Source organism: Heteronotia binoei, chromosome 5, assembly GCF_032191835.1.
Source record: "Heteronotia binoei isolate CCM8104 ecotype False Entrance Well chromosome 5, APGP_CSIRO_Hbin_v1, whole genome shotgun sequence".
Classification (NCBI taxonomy): domain Eukaryota; kingdom Metazoa; phylum Chordata; class Lepidosauria; order Squamata; family Gekkonidae; genus Heteronotia; species Heteronotia binoei.
In genome coordinates this window covers 108944100-108961852 of record NC_083227.1, presented here as the reverse complement: position 1 = coordinate 108961852, position 17753 = coordinate 108944100, and the positions used below count along the sequence as shown (strand labels likewise).

At 44.4% G+C, this 17753-nt stretch overlaps 1 protein-coding gene across 1 annotated transcript in view; it reads right to left on the bottom strand.

The window, feature by feature from the left end:
* Nucleotides 1–1525: 1525 nt before the first annotated feature.
* Nucleotides 1526–17753, bottom strand: part of HYAL3 (hyaluronidase 3) — a 31646-nt gene continuing 15418 nt past the window's right edge. Inside the window, exons 2-4 of the mRNA XM_060240037.1 lie at nucleotides 10544–11527; nucleotides 3305–3394; nucleotides 1526–1976 (exon numbers count right to left, since the gene is read on the bottom strand). Coding sequence (XP_060096020.1) covers nucleotides 1548–1976; nucleotides 3305–3394; nucleotides 10544–11464 — 1440 coding nt within the window. The 5' untranslated portion in view covers nucleotides 11465–11527 and the 3' untranslated portion in view covers nucleotides 1526–1547. The remainder of the gene's footprint in view (nucleotides 1977–3304; nucleotides 3395–10543; nucleotides 11528–17753) is intronic.

Sequence of the window (17753 nt, the reverse complement as noted above, 5' to 3'; positions counted from 1 at the left end):
CTCTGCCACACTATTAAGCAAATAGGAGAAGCATGAATGAAGATTGTGCCATAATGGAGAGCATTTTAATTTCTTTCTGCCCTGCCGTGTAGAAATTCTGAATACCTATGGAAGTATGTAATGCATACCCAATGCAATAACTGTAAAAGAGTTGCCAAAAGGCTCACCTCTTAATTTACAGAATCTGCTATAGCAGGGTTGTCGAAATAATTTGTTATTGAGGCTGGATCTGACATAAATGAGACCTTGTTGGGCCAGGCCATGTATGTACCTATTTAAGATTAGGCAGCAGATATATAAACTTTATAAAGGACACAGACAAACACAATTGAAGATTTAAAAAACCCAACAACTTTAAAACCTGCTTAAAACCAGGGCTTTTTTGAGCAGGAATGCACAGGAACACAGTTCCAGGTGGCTTGGCATCAGGGGGTGTGGCCTAATATGTAAATGAGTTCCTGCTGGGCTTTTTCTACACAAAAGCCCTGTGTGAAACAATGGTGATGTCAGGGAGTATGACCTAATATACAAATAAGTTTCTGCTGGGCTTTTTCTACAAAAAACCCCCCAGCCCTGCTTAAAATATTAGCACTAGTTGGTCTTAAAAGGGCTTTCTTTGTATCTCTCCCATGGGATCCAGGAAACTAGGCAAAGGAAGCTCTGGCTCTTTCCTTCCTTCCCCAGGGGCCAGGAGGGGGAGGAGCCTCAGCCAATAGAAGGAAGAGAGGCTTGGCTCAGTAGCTCTGCTGTGCAAATGAGAGAGCCTAGCAAAGCAAGCTCTCCATTCCCCCCAACGGAGGAGCCTCAGCCAATGGAGAAAATAGAGACTTTGCTCTGTGGCTCCTGTGCAATTAAGCAGGCCTGGCAAAGCAAGCTGTTATGCAGAAGGAAGCAAGAGAGAGGGAGAAGGAAACAGAAGACAGCCAATTGCTTGGGGGCCTGATAGGAGCCTTTTGAGGGCCTGATTTGGCCCCTGGGGCCATATATTTGCCATCCCTGTGCTATAGTGCAGAGTTCCAAAACCCAACAGGGTCTCAAGCCATTACTTTAGCACCAAAAGCTGAGAGCCAGTATTATGTAGTAGTTAAGAGCAACAGACTAATCTGGAGAACCAGGTTTGATTCTGCACTCCTCCACATGAATCCAGCTGGGTAACCTTGGGTCAGTCACAGCTCTTTCAGAGCTCTCTCAGCCCAAAAAAGAAGTCTAGTAATGGCTAATGCTAAAAGAGCTAGAACTTCTGGCTGCCAAACAATCTCAGGATCTCCTGGCTATATTACACAAAATGCCATTCAATAATTATTAATTATTATTAGCACCAAAAGCTCCATGCAACTGTAAAACAGTAAGCCATTATTTTTAGAATACTATCTGGCTTCTGCTTACTTGAACTGTCAGTGTAAATACAATAGAGAAAAAGTACGTGTGTGAGGGAGGCGGTTATTCTGCAGTTTGTCCAAAACAGAATGTCCCTTAGCAGACCTGTCACTTGGTTAGCAGGCCCACAAACTTGTGCTCTCTGGAGACAGCTAGACTTGCATAGATAGTTATCTGAACTCTGCCTTTTCATTATAAATGGAGGGAGGACAGACATCTGACTTCACATCAACACGGTTGTCATGAGCTGTATCACAGATATCATGATATTGTGAGGCTAGGTTGAACTCCACTCCATTGATGGCATCTATCCACTGTGGCCTCTCACACCAGGTACCAGTCCATTCAGGATAGCAGTGACACTGGAAATGCTCCCATGCTGAAACTTCTTGATCCAGAAAGTCTGTCACAGTGGGTTCCCCTTCCCAATGATGTGGACTGAGGTGAAGGAAAGCTCCCAGGTCATCAGGGTTCTGCCTCACACAACGTCCATTCCCATGGCACAACTGGTGGCTGCATGTCCGAGCAGCTATGGTCACATTGACTACATATGGCCCTAGTGTGGTCACAATGTAATGGCGAAGGCTCTTGCAGCTCTCCTAGAGGACAGAAAGCCAGAATTACAGGTTGTAATATTTAGTGGCTGAACCAACTGACTGGGAATGGCTGCTTCCCCAAGGAGGCTTTTCTCTACTTCAACATCTAAACTGAAGTGTGTGTGTGTTTTGAGGGGGAGAACCATCCACACAGCACCAAACTCTAATCATGCTCCAGTTGTCCTTTCCCTTCCTACAGTACAGTCTTTCCCAAAGCTGGTTTGCTACAAACTTTGGAGGAAAGGCTCACTCCAAACACATTATTGTACTGTTGATTATTGTACTGCTAGCTGAACACTGGAAACTAGCAGGATACACAGACCATCTTAGGATCTCCAGGCTATATTACACACAATGTCATACAATAATCATTAATTAATATAGGCAGGAGGTTGTTGTACACTGCCTGAGCCCTAGTTTACAGGGGAGGGTTTGTCATTGCACCAACCCACCCCCCCTTGTGGGCTTAAACAAAAAACATTAATTGCCAAAGTGCCATAAAACTATAGTCTTGTACCGTTTACTGAAATTTTTACAAATGCCCTCTGGTGGTACAGTTGGGGAGAAATGCAGGGGAAATGGCAGCTCATGAAAGAAAGTGCACAGAAACCACCTGTGTGAAAGTTTTGTTGCCAATGTAAATGCCTCTGCATTCACAGCAGCTGTGAATGCAAAACCAAGAATCCTTGCCATGTGGACTTAAGCCAACAACTGGTTCTTGAAATGGTTGTTATACAGAAGCAACCTATAGGACCAGCAAACTCAATTGTTATTTAGGGACTAAGCGCTGGAAGTGAAGGCCTTTGCAGCATGTCTCACGAAGCATATGTATTCAAAAGGATATGTATTCAAGAGCAAATATGGTGAACAGATCAATTCCTCTGCATCCCTTCTCGTCTGTTTTACTGCTGACTCTTTATTTACAATGCTAGTCTAAAGAACTTCTAGCTGCTTCCTTCTCTTCCTGTTTTTGTGCACTCTCTGTATGTCTGATCTCCTTGACAGCAATGTGTACTGTCTGAATCCCTCTCCATCCTAGCTTAGGCAGATAGCTAGAGCACCTATAATGCCTTACCTTTCACAGTATGGGATTTCTTTTAACAATCAGCATCATTCATTTCTTTTCTAAAGAAACAAGCTTTGTGTGGACCTTATTCCCGAAGCACCCCTCCTAACATAAAGAACATTTTGGAGCAGTGGAGTATTCTGCCATCACACTAAAACGCTTCCAAATAGCAACCGGGACCACTAACGTTGTGACAAAAGGTGGACCTGTTTTCAGCCTGAGATTATGTCTTAGGGAACATAAGAAATCTCTTAGGGATACTCACAGGTGAATGGGAATAGGAGAGGTCACCCCAAAGTGCAACCCCAGCAGTTCCAAGTGCTGCACTCTCTCCAATGGTGTATACCAGGTCAGTCTGAATGAGAAAAGAAACAACATATTCAGGATTGGAAAACTATGCATTCAAAACATGTTACCATTTGGGCAATATTAACAGTACATTAACCTGACTTCCTGCTTGGTTGAAGGTAATAGATTTTTGATGACTGTGATATGCCCATTGTTGCATATTCCATTCTCCTGTCTCACTATGCCCTCTGACAAAGCATGTTTTGCAGGGCTTTATAATGCTTCAAAAATCTGCTAGACTTGTTTGTTCTCCATCACAAGGGCCAGCCCACCCACTAGGCAAATTAGGCATTTGCTTAGGGCACTGACAGGACGGGGGCACAGAATTCACCCCTCCCCCCAGGCAAATCCCTCATTTGCCTTGAGGGCTGCACTCCGCAGCACCTCCTCCTCTCTCCCTTCCCCACCATTTCAATGCCAGGAAGGGGCAGTGGAGTGCCCCGCTTCCAGGGCTATTTAAAGCCACCACCCCTGCCAATCAGCTGATCGGCAGGTAAAATGACACTGGAGGCTCGTGACTTCTATGCCGGCCCTCCAGTGCAATCTCCATTGTGCAGGTTTGAGGGGGCAGCAACAGCAGGAAGGATGAGTGAGCTGCCAAAAGAGCAGCTGCCACCACTGCATCCTCCCACCTTCCTTCCCATGTGATCCAGGAAGGATGGGGGGAGGCAGCAACAGTGGCTGCTCTTTCAGTGGCTTCCTCATCCTTCCTGCTGTTGCTGACCTCTCACACTACAGTGATCGCACCAGAGGGCCAGCATAGGAGCCGCGAGCCTTCGGTGCCATTTTACCCACTGATCAGCTGATCTGCAGGGGGGCCTTTAAATACCCCGGGAAGCATGGCACTCCACTGCTCCTTCCCAGCATTGAAATGGTGGGGAAAGGAGGGAGGAGGAGGTGCCCTGGAGGGGGGCAGCAGGCGGCAAGTCTGCCTGGGGTGCCATACACCCTAGAGCTGGCCCTGTTCATCACTACCCTGCTCCCTGACCTGGATACCCCACATTAGCCCAATCTTGTTAGATCTCAGAAGCTAAGCAGGGTTGGCCCTGGCTAGTATTTGGATGGGCAACCTGCAAGGAATATCAGGAGAGTAACACAGAGCCAAGCAATGGCAAGCCACCTCTGAAATGTCTCTTTCCTTAAAAACAAGTCTAGCTCACCACCTAGTGGTGCATAATGCTAAAAAGAGCTAGAACTTTTTGGCTCCTGGACAATCTTAGGATCTCCTGGCTATACTACACACACTGCCATACGATAATTCCTATTATTACTTCCCTGTTGGACTGGCCTTCTCCAAATGCTCTGATGCAAGACTCACTAGCTGTCAGTGCTCTGATGATCTTCACTAATGAGTTAAATGAGGTACTCTCTTTCACATTCATACAGTGTGTAAAATGGATCTGAGGTGGATTGAGGAGGATAGTACTTCTGTACCATATGGAGTAGAAAGTAAATATGATGAATATGGCCAGCTATGGAAAAGCAAAGATCCATCGTTGCCTTTCTATAGCCAGTTATAGGAATTCTTTATGTTGGTAGTCCTCCAGACTGCCAAGGCTAGCCTGATCTCATCAGATCTCCAAAGCTAAGCAGGGTCAGCCCTGATTAATAGTTGTATGGGAGACCACTAAGGAACACAAGGCTTGCCACAGAGAGTCAGCCAATGGCAAATTACCTCTGAACGTCTCTTGACTTGAAAACCCCACCAGGAGTCTCCATAAATCACCTGTAACTTGCTGGCAAACAAACAAACAAAAAGACTGCATGTAGCATGAAGCAGCTCTAATAGCACAGACTAGCTTGATGTTGTCAGAGCTTGGAAATTAAGCAGAATTGGTACCTGGATGGGAGACTACCAAGAAAAGGGAGAGGCTGTTATGTAGAGGAAGATTATAGTAAACCACCTCTGCTCATCTTGTTGCTTTGTGAACCCCATGAGGGTGAACTTCATGAGGTTGCTATGGGTCAGTTCCAACTTGACAGCACACTTTGTCTTTAGACTGCATGTGCTTGGTCTAGACCGGGGGCGGCCAAACTGTGGCTCGGGTGCCATATGTAGCTTTTTCACACATATTGTGCAGCTCCTGAAGGTCGAGGAGGAACTTAACACAGGCTTACTCTCAAGAAAGAATGCTCAGCATCGGGACCTCAGTCAGCCTCTGAGTGCTGATGCATAGATAGAAGACTATTTCCACTGTGTGTAAAGCAGGGAAGGAAGGGAAAATAGGCGGACTTGCAAGCTCTTCTTCTCCACCAGGGAGATTGCCCAGAGACCTGGAGTGTGGAAAGAAAGTGCAAAATCTGAGGGAGATGCTGGAAGGAGGGATGGAATTAAAAAGGGCTGTGCAGGGTTCCCCCTTGGTTTCATAACTCTTGTAGGAACTGCTTTTACGAACCTTGGTGTCAAGGCAAGGAGAGATGCATAATGATGCAAATGGTGGCCAGTGATTTATAAGGTACAATTGTGTTTCCTTCTTCCACTGGTGCCAAAAAATAATTCCCTAAACTAGTTTTATGGGGACTGTTATTCTCAGCTTTTGGGTTTTTTTTTTTAAGTCTCCTTCTAGCATGGTTGTGTTGTAAAATGCATACATATGTATCTTACCTTTCTGTGCAAAGGAAGTATTAAGAGTTTTAAGAAAGACATGTGTGTAATATTTGTTCTTGTCTTGTGACTCTCCAACATCTGATGCTTATTCTGGTCTAGATATTTGTACAACCAAAATCATAGAATACAGTTACCTACCACTGACTCTAATGATGTAAGCAGAATGTCTGCAGATTCTACTTCGTCATTTTTTTTTCATTTCCAGGGTTAATAACAGCATGGGGGAAGCAATTTCAGTCAGCACAATGGCACGAGGAAGGTTTAAACGTCTTCTTCACCATACACTCCATTATCAATCTGAATCAGGTTCCTTATTTTAGGTGGGTTTTTTTAATGCCAGCAAGGTCCAGTCACAGATCTCCCAGTGTCAGGTTTAGTTTGGCCCTAAAAATATCAGCTTTCCATTTAAATCAGAAAACAAGTTCTCAGTGGCTGGAAATAATGGCTATAGAAACACCATCAGTGTGTGATAATGGCTTGAAGTGGGGGGTGGGGGGGTGGGCTTCCAACAAGGGAACACAAGTTATACTTAATTCTCTTTTCTTTTATGGCTTTACCTTTTCTTCCATCTAATGCCTTAAAATCATCTAAACAATTTTTTTAAAAAATATCCTTCAAGATTTTGAACTGAGAATTGGGAAAATACAATTATACCAACTTGCCTACATTAATATTTCATTCTGAAGCAGAAACAGGAATTTGTGGCTGAGGAATTTAGAGGATTTTAAGCTTATGACCATAAGCACACTATGGGGAAGACTAAGGGCCAAATTAGATGTTATATTTTACATGAGTTCCTAATGAGGAGTGGCAGCCATATTGCGGCTATGAGATCCTGATGGCAACACCATGTGAAAATACTGGAGAGGTAGGGTTGCCAGGCTCCAGGTAGGGTCTGGAGATCTCCCAGAATTATAACTGATCTCCAGACTCCAGAGATAAATTCTCCTGGAGAAAGAAATGGCGGTTTTGGAGGATGGACCCTATGGCATTATACCCCACTTAGATACCACCCATCTGCAAACCCCACTTCCCCGGGCTCCACCCCAGGTCTCCATGGATTTCCCAACCCAGAGTTGCCAATCTTAAGGACTGATCTGGATCAAGACTGTAGCAGAGGAAGAAGGGGGGCTCCTGCTCCCCCTTCCCCATTTTCAAGACATTATTTGGCCTGTTGGGGGTTCACATACCCTTTATGCTTAAATGTGCAGCCTTCTTGACAGGGCAAAAATTGCCCCCACAGCCCACAGGCCATTTCAGCTCCAGACCAGAAAACAGCACAAGGGGTGGAAAGCAGGTGCCACCAAGGGGTGGAAAGTAGGTCCCCGTAGCACTTTTACATGGATGTTAGTCTTCACCTTCTGCAGTTCATAGTCCAAGATGGGCATGTCCTCCAGCACCCTTCTTTCTTTAGCACACCTCACACTTCTCAGGATGAAAGGGGAGGAAGGGGCTTACAACAACACCCTTAGCTCTCTCTCTCTCCCCAACCCTCAGTCCAGCCTGTCCTCCCCAGTCTTGAGGTTGTGCTTAATAAAGGCCTGCCTGGAAACATAGTAACCCAGGGGCTCTATCAGAATGCCCTCCAATTAGGAGTGGGGCCTGGCTCATTCCCAGTTTCCCAATAGGCCACCCTTCGTTAGGGTTGCGAAGTCCAATTCAAGAAATATCTGGGGGCTTTGGGAGTAGAGCCAGGAGACAAGCATAACTGCAAAGGGTGTGACAAGCATAACAGAACTCCAAAGGGATCTCTGGGCATCACATTTAAAGGGACCGCACACCTTTTAAATGCCTTCCCCCCGCTTGAAATAATGGATAGAGGCACCTTCTTTGGGGGCTCATAAAATTGGAACCCCTGGTCCAATCCTTTTGAAACTTGGGAGGGTGTTTGGGAGAGAGCGTTGGATGCTACACTGCAAATTGGGTGCCTCCACCTCAAAAAACAGCCCCCCCCCCGAGCCCCAGTATAATTCTCCATTATACCCCATGGAAATCGGTCTCCATAGGGAATAATGGTGACTAGCAGACATTCCCCGTCCTCCACTTTCTGATTACCCTGAATGGGGGAAGGGCCTCCAAACTGGGGGATCCCCCACTCCCACCTGGGGACTGGCAACCCTACTCTTGGCAACCCTCCTCCTTTACTGGACTTGCCTGGCTTCAGGCTTCAAAACAACCTCCTGCTGGCTGGCCTGGCACTGCTGCCCAGAAGTCACCATCCCCTACCTCAGCCTCTTTCCAGGCCCCTCCTATTGCTCCTGCCCCTGGCCAGTTCCACCACCTTGGTCTGTGGAGGGCTGCTTCAATCTGGCCTGCTCTCCACGGGTGTGCTGGCGAGGCCTCCTCCCTGCTTCCCCCCCGGCTGTTCTTGGCAGATGATTTTGCCTTGGCTCACTCCTCCTGCCTTCCCTGGCCACTTTAACTGCTGTAGTGGCCCTCCAGGGCTGTTCTGTCAGGCCATGTGCATGTGAGGAGGGCTTTTCCTGCTCCACCAATGTTGCTGCCTGGCTTGGTACTGGTTGGGGTTGTCAGGTCTCCTCTGTCTACCAGTGGGGGATGGGGGGTAGGGTTGCCAGACCCAGGTAGGCAAAATCCTGGAAATTTGGGGATGAAGTCTGGGGAGGACAGGGTCTTCAGTGGGGTACAGTGCCAGTCCACCCTCCAAAGCATCCATTTTCTCCAGAGAAACTGATCTCTGTAGTCTGAAGATAAGCTGCAATTCCAGGGGATCCCCAGGTCCTACTGGGAGGCTGGCATTCCTAGTCTTGGTACTGGTGGTGGGCATGAGTCCTCTGCTCCTGATGTTGCAGTGGCCACCCAGCCTGCCACAGGAGCTACAGGTAAGTACATGGAGGACTTTGCCAGCCCCAGATAATGGAGCTACCACCAGGGACTCACAGCTGCAAAATGGCTGCCAAGTGACCATTGGGACCTTGTGTAAAACATAACATGTTGTTTGGCCCTAAACTCCATTGCGTCATTTTTGAGAAATCACAGTGCCATCCTAAGCAGAGTAACACCCTTCAAAGCCCACTGACTTCAACAGACTTGAAGTCTGTAATTCTATTTAAGATTGCACTGCATATGAAGTATTGGCTTGTTACAGCAGAAACCTAGACCTTCTGTGCACAGATTCACATAATGATGTTGTTCCATGTTATCACAGTATACTTCCAAATACAATGAAGTGAACAAAGTGTTGGATCTGACCTGGAAAAACCTGAGTGCAACATCCCTTTTAGCCATTGTTTTTCTTTTAACTTAACTATCTGAGAGAATAAACTGTGAGGGGCACCTATGTATGTCATCCTGAACTACTTTTGAGAAAAGGCAGGATAAAAAAATGCTATTCTATCAGTGGAGGGTAAGCTTACCAAAGAAGCAAGCTTCCATCCAGATAATGCAACAAACAAGGTGGCAACACAATATGTCACTGAGTGAAAAAACAGCAAGGCTCGGCTTGGCTTCGCGAACGAAGACTTAAGAAGGGTGCAATAGTCCACGTCTGCTGCAGGCTCGCTGGTGGCTGACAAGACCAATGCGGGACAGGCAGGTCCGGCCACAGTGGCTGCAGGGAAAAGTCAGATTTAGGGTTGGTGCTGTAGCAGTGCGATTCTTCCTCAATCTCCTTTTGTCCTCAAGACCAGCTACTGTTTAACAAAATAAAGATATTCAGAATTTTTCAAAGTTTTTGTTTTTCTTTATAATGATACCACAGTACAGACAAAAACATTTTTTAAAAGGAGTAAGTCCCACTACAGAGTAGTTATATTCCAAAATCAAGAAATATTCATATAGGGTATATAGTCAGTCCTTCATGTTCATAAGAGACACTAGGTCATTCTTTCTTTCTTCCTTGTAAATTTCTCTGCCTGGAATCCAACTTCCTTAAAAATTTTGGCTCTCAAGATTCCTTCTCCTTACGTGCTGGTCGACTAATGCAGTGGTCCCCAACCCCTAGGCCATGGACCAGTACCGGTCTGTGGCCTGTTAGCAACTGGGCTGTGAATTGTATAATTATTTCATTCTATATTACAATGTAATAATTGAAATAAAGTGCACAATTGTATCATCCAACCACCACCCCCCTTCCTGGTCCATGGAAAAACTGTTGTCCACAAAACTGGTCCCTGGTGCCAAAAAGGTTGGGAATCACTGGACTAATGGACCACATTTTTCATAAAGCCAATCTGTTATCTGTGATAAAAACCAATTGACGTCAACTAAGACCACTTCATACAATTCTCATTAGGCACAAGCTCCTGCCTATGAAGGACTGACTATATGTCTGATATGAACATTTCTTGATTTTGGAATATGACTACTCTGTAGTAGGACCTACTCCTTTTTTGAAATATTTTTGTCTGTGCTGTGTTTGGTATCATTATAAGGAAAAACAAAGACTTTGAAAAATTCTGAATATCTTTATTGTTTTGTTACACAGTTGCTATTTTTCCACTCCATCCAGATAATAGCTTTAGCTTGTATTCACCTACATGGAAGAATCTCCACTTGCTCTGTGCACTCTCAACATCTCTAAGTTCTTACCTTGGCAAGGTACCTTGGGGAGTGTCTGTAGGAGACTCTGGAATATGCGATCACAGGTATGGGTGGCTTTGAGCCAGACTGTGCCACTCGGAAAGCCTCTCTTAGGCGGTAGTGAACATAGCGCTGGTGTTTAGATAATGGGAGCTTTGGGGGGAGATAGATGCTGGGAAAGAGGGCTGAGGAAACTTCCCAGAGCCAGTGGAGTCGATTGTTCTGCTGAACCGCCTTGGGGTGACAATGGCCAGAGTAGTCCTTTTCTTTCTCCCAATTGTGATTGAAGCACTCAGGGAATCGGTAGAAGCCCCAGAGCCCCTGTGGCCTCAGCTCCTTCCCCATAGTTAGCGTTCTATCCATGAACACTTTAGCAGCCTGTTCAAACTCTTTCTCTGCCAAGTAAGATAGTTTCTTAGCAGGCAGATCTGGGAATCTTTGCTGCACCCATTGTTCAGAGGCCTCCTTGTACACAGTCTTGGGCCCCCAGTTCTGTCTCCAGAGAGGCCGCCACTCCTCCCAGTCAACCACAGCCAGGCCTTGGAAATTAGGGTGCAAAAGTTCTGCAATTTCTTTTGAAGCCCTCTCTAGGTGTTCCTTCAAGTCTGCTTTCTGAGGTATTCCACCATTATGCCATTCACCCTCAGATGTGATGTAGGGATAGAGTCCAAACTTGTTTTTGTAAAATATAGTCATATTTTGACCACGGAATTCATTGCCTTTATTCTCAACAATACCATAATCTCCAAGAGGTAGAACAATCCCAAAACATTCTTCACATCTTGCTGTAGGCAAGTTCCATACCACAACAAATGGCTCATTTTGGAAAATGGGGCCAGCTGTTGCCTGGTCCCAGCTATGTCCTTTCAAGTGCTGTGAGGCCCCAAGGCAGAAGATGATGGAAACCCAGGTTGCTCTTTTCAGGATCATGGTGGATGTAATAATCCAGTATATCTTTTGGGGCCTTTCCAGCTTTGCTTATGAATACATGTCCTACGGAGAAGAAAGGAAAGGAAGAAGAGACTAAGATTTGCTCCTCAGTTTATCTTCCCCCATTAACTAATTGATGCACTCATCACACAGTTCCACAGTAGTTTCCAAGCTGCGTTTTTAACCCTGGGGGATCTTGGCATACCATGTATTTAAAACATCACTGCTTACCCTAGCACAGTAATCCCAACCATGGCACTTGTGGGAACGATGGTGCCCACCAGTAGGTTTCTTCAGCAAAGCCTTCTCCTTCCCAAAGCACAGTCCTGATTTTCCCCATCTCTGTAGAGCAAGAAGTACTTCAGAAGAACTAAGGAGGCATCATCCTTGTGTTTGCAGAGACCACCCATTCAGAAACATTATGTCATAGAAAAATGTGTGGCTTGCAGATTCCAAACATTTTGTGATTCACCCCAGCACTCCATGGTGGCCATTTTGTGATTGCCCCCTGTGGTGACCATTTTGTGGTGGTACCCATTCCCATCCTCAGGATTCATGTCCATCCAAAAGTGCCCATGAGACTAAAAAACATCAGGGACTTTGCCCCAGCACACCAATGCTGTTATTCTGGGTTAAGTGCCTTAGACAAGCAGGCTTTAAGGGATTTAACTTTGTGTTTTAAATTTTGTGAAGGCCAAAACTAAACACAGACTGGAGTTGTGTAGCAGAGAGCTGGTTGGTGTGCTAAAATTACCCAAAGTCATCTTATTTGTGAGCAGAGAAGCTGTCTGAATTATACAGGAAAACAAGGAAGGATGGCTCCAAACAACCAGGTATTTTTCCACAATTGAGTGGCACAAATGCCCAGTCTGGGCTGCTTCCACTGTTGGCTTGGACTTGTTTGTTCTGTGTCATTCCCCCTTTGCTTTATTTTCCACTCTGTTATGAAAGAACACCAAGCCTAAGAAACTGCAGGCTAGGATCTGTCTTCTGTTTAATTGGCTCTGTAACAGGCTTTTGAATGCTCCCCTAGTGTTTTTTTGTAAAGAAATTAAGAAAACCAGTTTATTAGAAGGGCATCTCCTCTCATTCAGCCTATCCAGTTCATTATTAGAACATGGCTGTTTGTCTAAATGCTCCAGTTACCATCATGCACACAATCCCTTGCAAGGACTTTCAGGATTCATATCCAAGCTTCCTTACAGATTGGGCAGCTCACAGCTGGGCAGAGATTTGCTATCACCTAGGGACAGATGACTAAGAAAGGCAATGGCAAACCACCCTGTAAAAAGTCTGCCGTGAAAACATCATGATGCAACGTCACCCCAGAGTCGGAAATGACTGGTGCTTGCACAGGGGACTACCTTTACTTTAGGCATCCTTAACACTAGCTCTAAAAAACAGCACAGTGCTTTTCCTTTAGGATAGAATATTGCAACCATTACCTGCTTATATTACAATATTTCCTATTTGCAGTCATATATCCTGTCTCCTAACAGGAGTCTTATGGCGCCTTCAAAGTTAAAATTTTTTATTCCAGAATAAACTTTTGTGGACTACAACCCATTTTTCCAGATGCAATGAATGGATTCCCACTGTGCAATCATGTTATGCAGGAAAATACAAACAAACCTCCATCCAGTTATTTGTTTTGCTTTCGTACCTCCTACATAAAATGACTGCATAGTGAGGATCCATTTACTACATCCACAACAGTTTATGCTGGAATAAAATGTTGTTGGTTTTTAAACTGCCAACAGACCTTTATTTTTGCTGTAAAAGACTAAAATGGTTCACCTTCTGGAATCCTTCCTCCTAGCCTGTCTCTCTTACCATATTGCAGAGTCCGCTGTTCACATCTGTTACTGCTACTGTAATGTTTTCACATAAGTGGCAATCCTCTTTGTGTTTCCTGAGGTGTGCAGACATCTCAGAAAGTTAACTTACAATATTCTGCTAAGGTCTAGGTGCTGAAGCAAAGGACTTTGCAAAACTACCTTCAAGCTGAATGGGCATACAGGCTATTGGTATAAAGTGAAACTATAATAAAAAAATAAATTTTATTCCTCCAGTATGTTGCTTTCTAGACCTTATGATAACAGGCAATCTTTAAATCTATAGTTTAATAATAATAATAATTATATGATATTGGATTTATATCCCGCCCTCCACTCCGAATCTCAGAGCGGCTCACAATCTCCTTTATCTTCCTCCTCCACAACAGACACCCTGTGAGGTGAGTGGGGCTGAGAGGGCTCTCACAGCAGCTGCCCTTTCAAGGACAACCTCTGCCAGAGCTATGGTTGACCCAAGGCCATTCCAGCAGGTGCAAGTGGAGGAGTGGGGAATCAAACCTGTTTCTCCCAGATAAGAGTCCGCACACTTAACCACTACTATAAACTGGCTGGCTAGGCAGAACTAACCTTGAGAAAGAGAGAGAGAGGTCTGGGACTAGAGTGGTCTAATTCCCAGGACTCCTCCCATCACTTTCTCAGTAGATCATTTCCATCTAAGCTTCTCTGGGTGCACTTTATGTGGGGACAGCACGGGTAATGTTGTGAATTACCTAAGATATTAGGAGCCTCCCTATTGGTTCTTGGTGTCACCTCTCCAGGGGCAATTTCTTATAAAAACCTACTTCTTCCCAATTACTGGGCCTCTTTGTCGGTCAGACTGGCTCCATGCCAGTCTGACAGAAGGTCTCTGGTTTGATTCCTCCTGGACTGCTGCCAGTGCCTGTTTGCTGATTGCCTACTAAACATACTGGGCATAAAGTATATTTTTTAGAAACTTTTATTTGCTTTCTTATTTTCAGTGCACTCATTTCTCTCTTAGAACTCTGCAGCATCTTTAATAAAAGATTTCTTCAGCATTTTAAAACTATGTTTATGTGAGCTGCTATTTAAACCACAGCACTCAGGAACCCTGGCACTGAGGCTACACACTACCAGTTAATTGTCTGTTTATACTCAACCCCCTCCTAACAGCCTTGTGTTGGACTGAAAGGCAAGACAGGTCTGCTTGGGTGAGGGACTGCAGTACATGGTGGGTAGAATTTTGGGGCAAACTGGCAGAAAGAGCCCCAATTTTCCCATGCTTTGAACTCTATGGTGAAATTATACCCCAGGCTTGGAAGGTGCTATGATTAATATGTAATGTCTAAAATTAAAGAGGATGATATACAAACCCAACTGAAAGACATGTCCTTCACTTGGAAAACCATTATATCACAAATATAGAGCTGGTACTTTGGTGTGAGTAATGCTTGTAAGAGATTATGTTGCTAACTTTAAACATGGTGTGCTGTTCAGCACTTCTGTGCAGCCATACCCAAAGTAGGTGTACACAGCAATCAGCCTAGCACTAGCAAACAAGCTTACAAAAGCCAAAATATAGAATGTACAGTAAATCCATTCAATCAGTTATTTTATTTGGAACATTTCTATGTGGCATTTCCACCCAGGTCAAGGACCCCTCGGTAGTGTACAGTCCAAAAAAACATTTTAAAAAAATTAAAGGCATATAATAACAACGAAATATAGGCACACACACAGAAGAAATAAACGAGAGAGATCAATGATAGCAAACCAATCAGAACAGAAAAGTCTTCAACTACTGGTTTGAAGGCACTAATAGAATGGGACAAATCAAATCTCTCAAGGAGGGAATTCCATAATTTGGGTGCCACAACAGAGAAGGCCCATCCTCAAGGTGCCATCCATCTAACCTGGGATGGAGGAGGCACCCAAAGCAGGGCCTCTGATGATGACTTAGTAGTCAGGTCAGCCATACAGGGCTTTAAAGGTCAATATTCCATTAACCGCTATACAGTATTAGATACACCAACATGCTTAGCCTCATACCCTGCAACTGCAAAAATCTGAACTGATTTTGGAGCTCATCTTGTCAACCATCACTGGTCTTTCTATAAAGATCAACCCCTAAGGTGAACTTTTTACATACATCTTTGGTAATATATGGTACTCAAGCTCTTCCACCAGAAAATCTGAAAACTAATTTATTCATTAGTCAGCTTTCCAACAACAAAGAGATGGGATGCACGTTTCATTCAGTTTAATCAGCAGGTGAATTCACAGACGCCTCCATGAATGTAGGGGGTGGGGTGGTAATTAAGCAATGCGGGGATGTTTGCTAATTTTTTCAGCTTTTTTATTCTGGTGTGGTCCTGCAACAAGGAAAGCAAATGAAATATTAAAACTATGGAATTACAATATAATATTGTGCCTTTCACTACACTGACTAGCAGTTTTTATGTATTAAATTATAAACTCTTATACATCCTTCAGTAATTCAAAAAGACTCCTTCACTGAAGTTTCCACAGTATGCAAATTTATTTAGATATTATCAATTACCTGATTACTTCTCTGCCTTTGAACTGATTAATCAACTAAAATTCTTTAAACATTGAGAAGCAAGAAATGGGTTTTTTTTAATCTCCCCAGAGAAAAAATAATTTTCAATGAAGATCATCTTATTTCCCTGGCATTCTATGTTGTCAGAGAACACAATGCCAAATGCATCACAAGAAACCAATGTCCTATTTACATTTCATCTGACACACTTCAGAGGAATGAAAGGAACTGCCATTTTTAATTGGCACTGAACAGTCATAATTCCCTGTGCTTCAATGGCCTCAGACTCTGTTTTCAGAGGAAATTACAGAGTCAGGAGGGAAAGAGAGGAGCCATTCAAAACTCTGTCCAGTCTTATCAGGTTTACTGCCAAAACATTTTACTTTACACAAGACTAATCCACGCATATGAAAACATGCCACTTCCCACCACTATTAAGTTTTAAGAGCAGACAGCTGGCAGGGGGGGTTCATTTTACTGAAACCTGTTATTACAAAATAGGTTGCTCAGTTGTTTAATACACATTGAAAAGTGAGATTATAATAACTTACTTTGTGAACTAGATAGTTGGGAAGGAAATCCTTTGGCTTTTATGAAACCAGCATTCATCCACATGGCTGCAAAATATACTCTGATTTAATGGTGGTTCAAGACAGAAGTGTAAACTTGAGAATATGTCATGTCCAAACTAGGTGATACAAGGTCTCTACCCAGGCCAGCTATATTACTGCAGCTCTACTTACTAACTAAACTAATCCAGATGTGAGACACAGGGTATAGACTGGATGGTCTAACACTGATTGCTGGCTGGTGGAGGAAGCCCCACCACAACCACCACCACGTGCCTTTAAATCTTGGCAGGCATAGAAGCAGCTTGCAAAGAACTGCTTGTGTTTTGGAAGGTGTGTGTGCCTTTAAATCTCAGCAGGACAAAGCTGCAGGAGGGCAGGGGAGCAGGCAAAGCCACATGGCTCTTTCTGATGAGTGTGTGAGAGAGGAAGCCAGCACAGTGCCTCTGTTTGTCTGGCATTCATTTCAGAAGCTGTTTGTGTGGACAGTAAAGTGTTAACCAGAACCTGATTATTTGCATGGATAGTAAAAAAGTTAACCACAACCTAGCCTGCTCAGCTTAGTACTTTTGTTTTCCTGTGTTAGTCTGAAGAAGTTGGTTGAAATACAGCAGATTGCTACATGCAGCAACTCCTGTGAGTAAATTGCTCCAGTGAGATCACAAAAGTGCAGGTTTGCAAAAGTGTAGCTTTGTGAGTATGTGTGTGTTCATTTACATTAGTGGAAGTGCAGCTGCTTGGGGAACTCTTTGAAGGCAGAAAAGAGGAGGAAATGAAGACTGCATTCAAGGGAACAACACTGCTGTATTTTTATGTATTTAAAGGATAGGAAAGTCTCCCGGCTCCACCCCCAAAGTCTCCTGCCTCTACCCTCAAAGTCCCCAGGTATTTTCTGAGGTGGATCTGGCAACCCTATAACCTCTGCATGTAGCCTCTCCCCTCCGCAACCCCCCCCCACCACCACCACATACATACCAGTACAGCAAAGTAAGGACCAGAAGCAACAACCCTGAAATAGCCCAAGATGGTGGGAGCTGATGTGCCTGGTAATGGGCAACAAAGATGTCAATGGAAAACATCTGGTACCAAGTGAGAACTGGATGCACCCTCATTCTGGAGACTAAAGTAAGAGGTGAAGAAAGAACAGACAAGGGCCAGAGATACTGTGATGTCCTACAGATCAGCCCTACAAAGAAGAGGGCCAAAGATGGGCCAGGGCAGAATTTCACTTTCTATCCTTAATGGAGCTCCTTGCTCAAGCAGCCCTTGCATGCAACAAGGTTTGGTCAGACGTGGTGAGGAGTAGGAGCGAAACTTTATTAGGATGCTTATGTGGTGTCACTAAA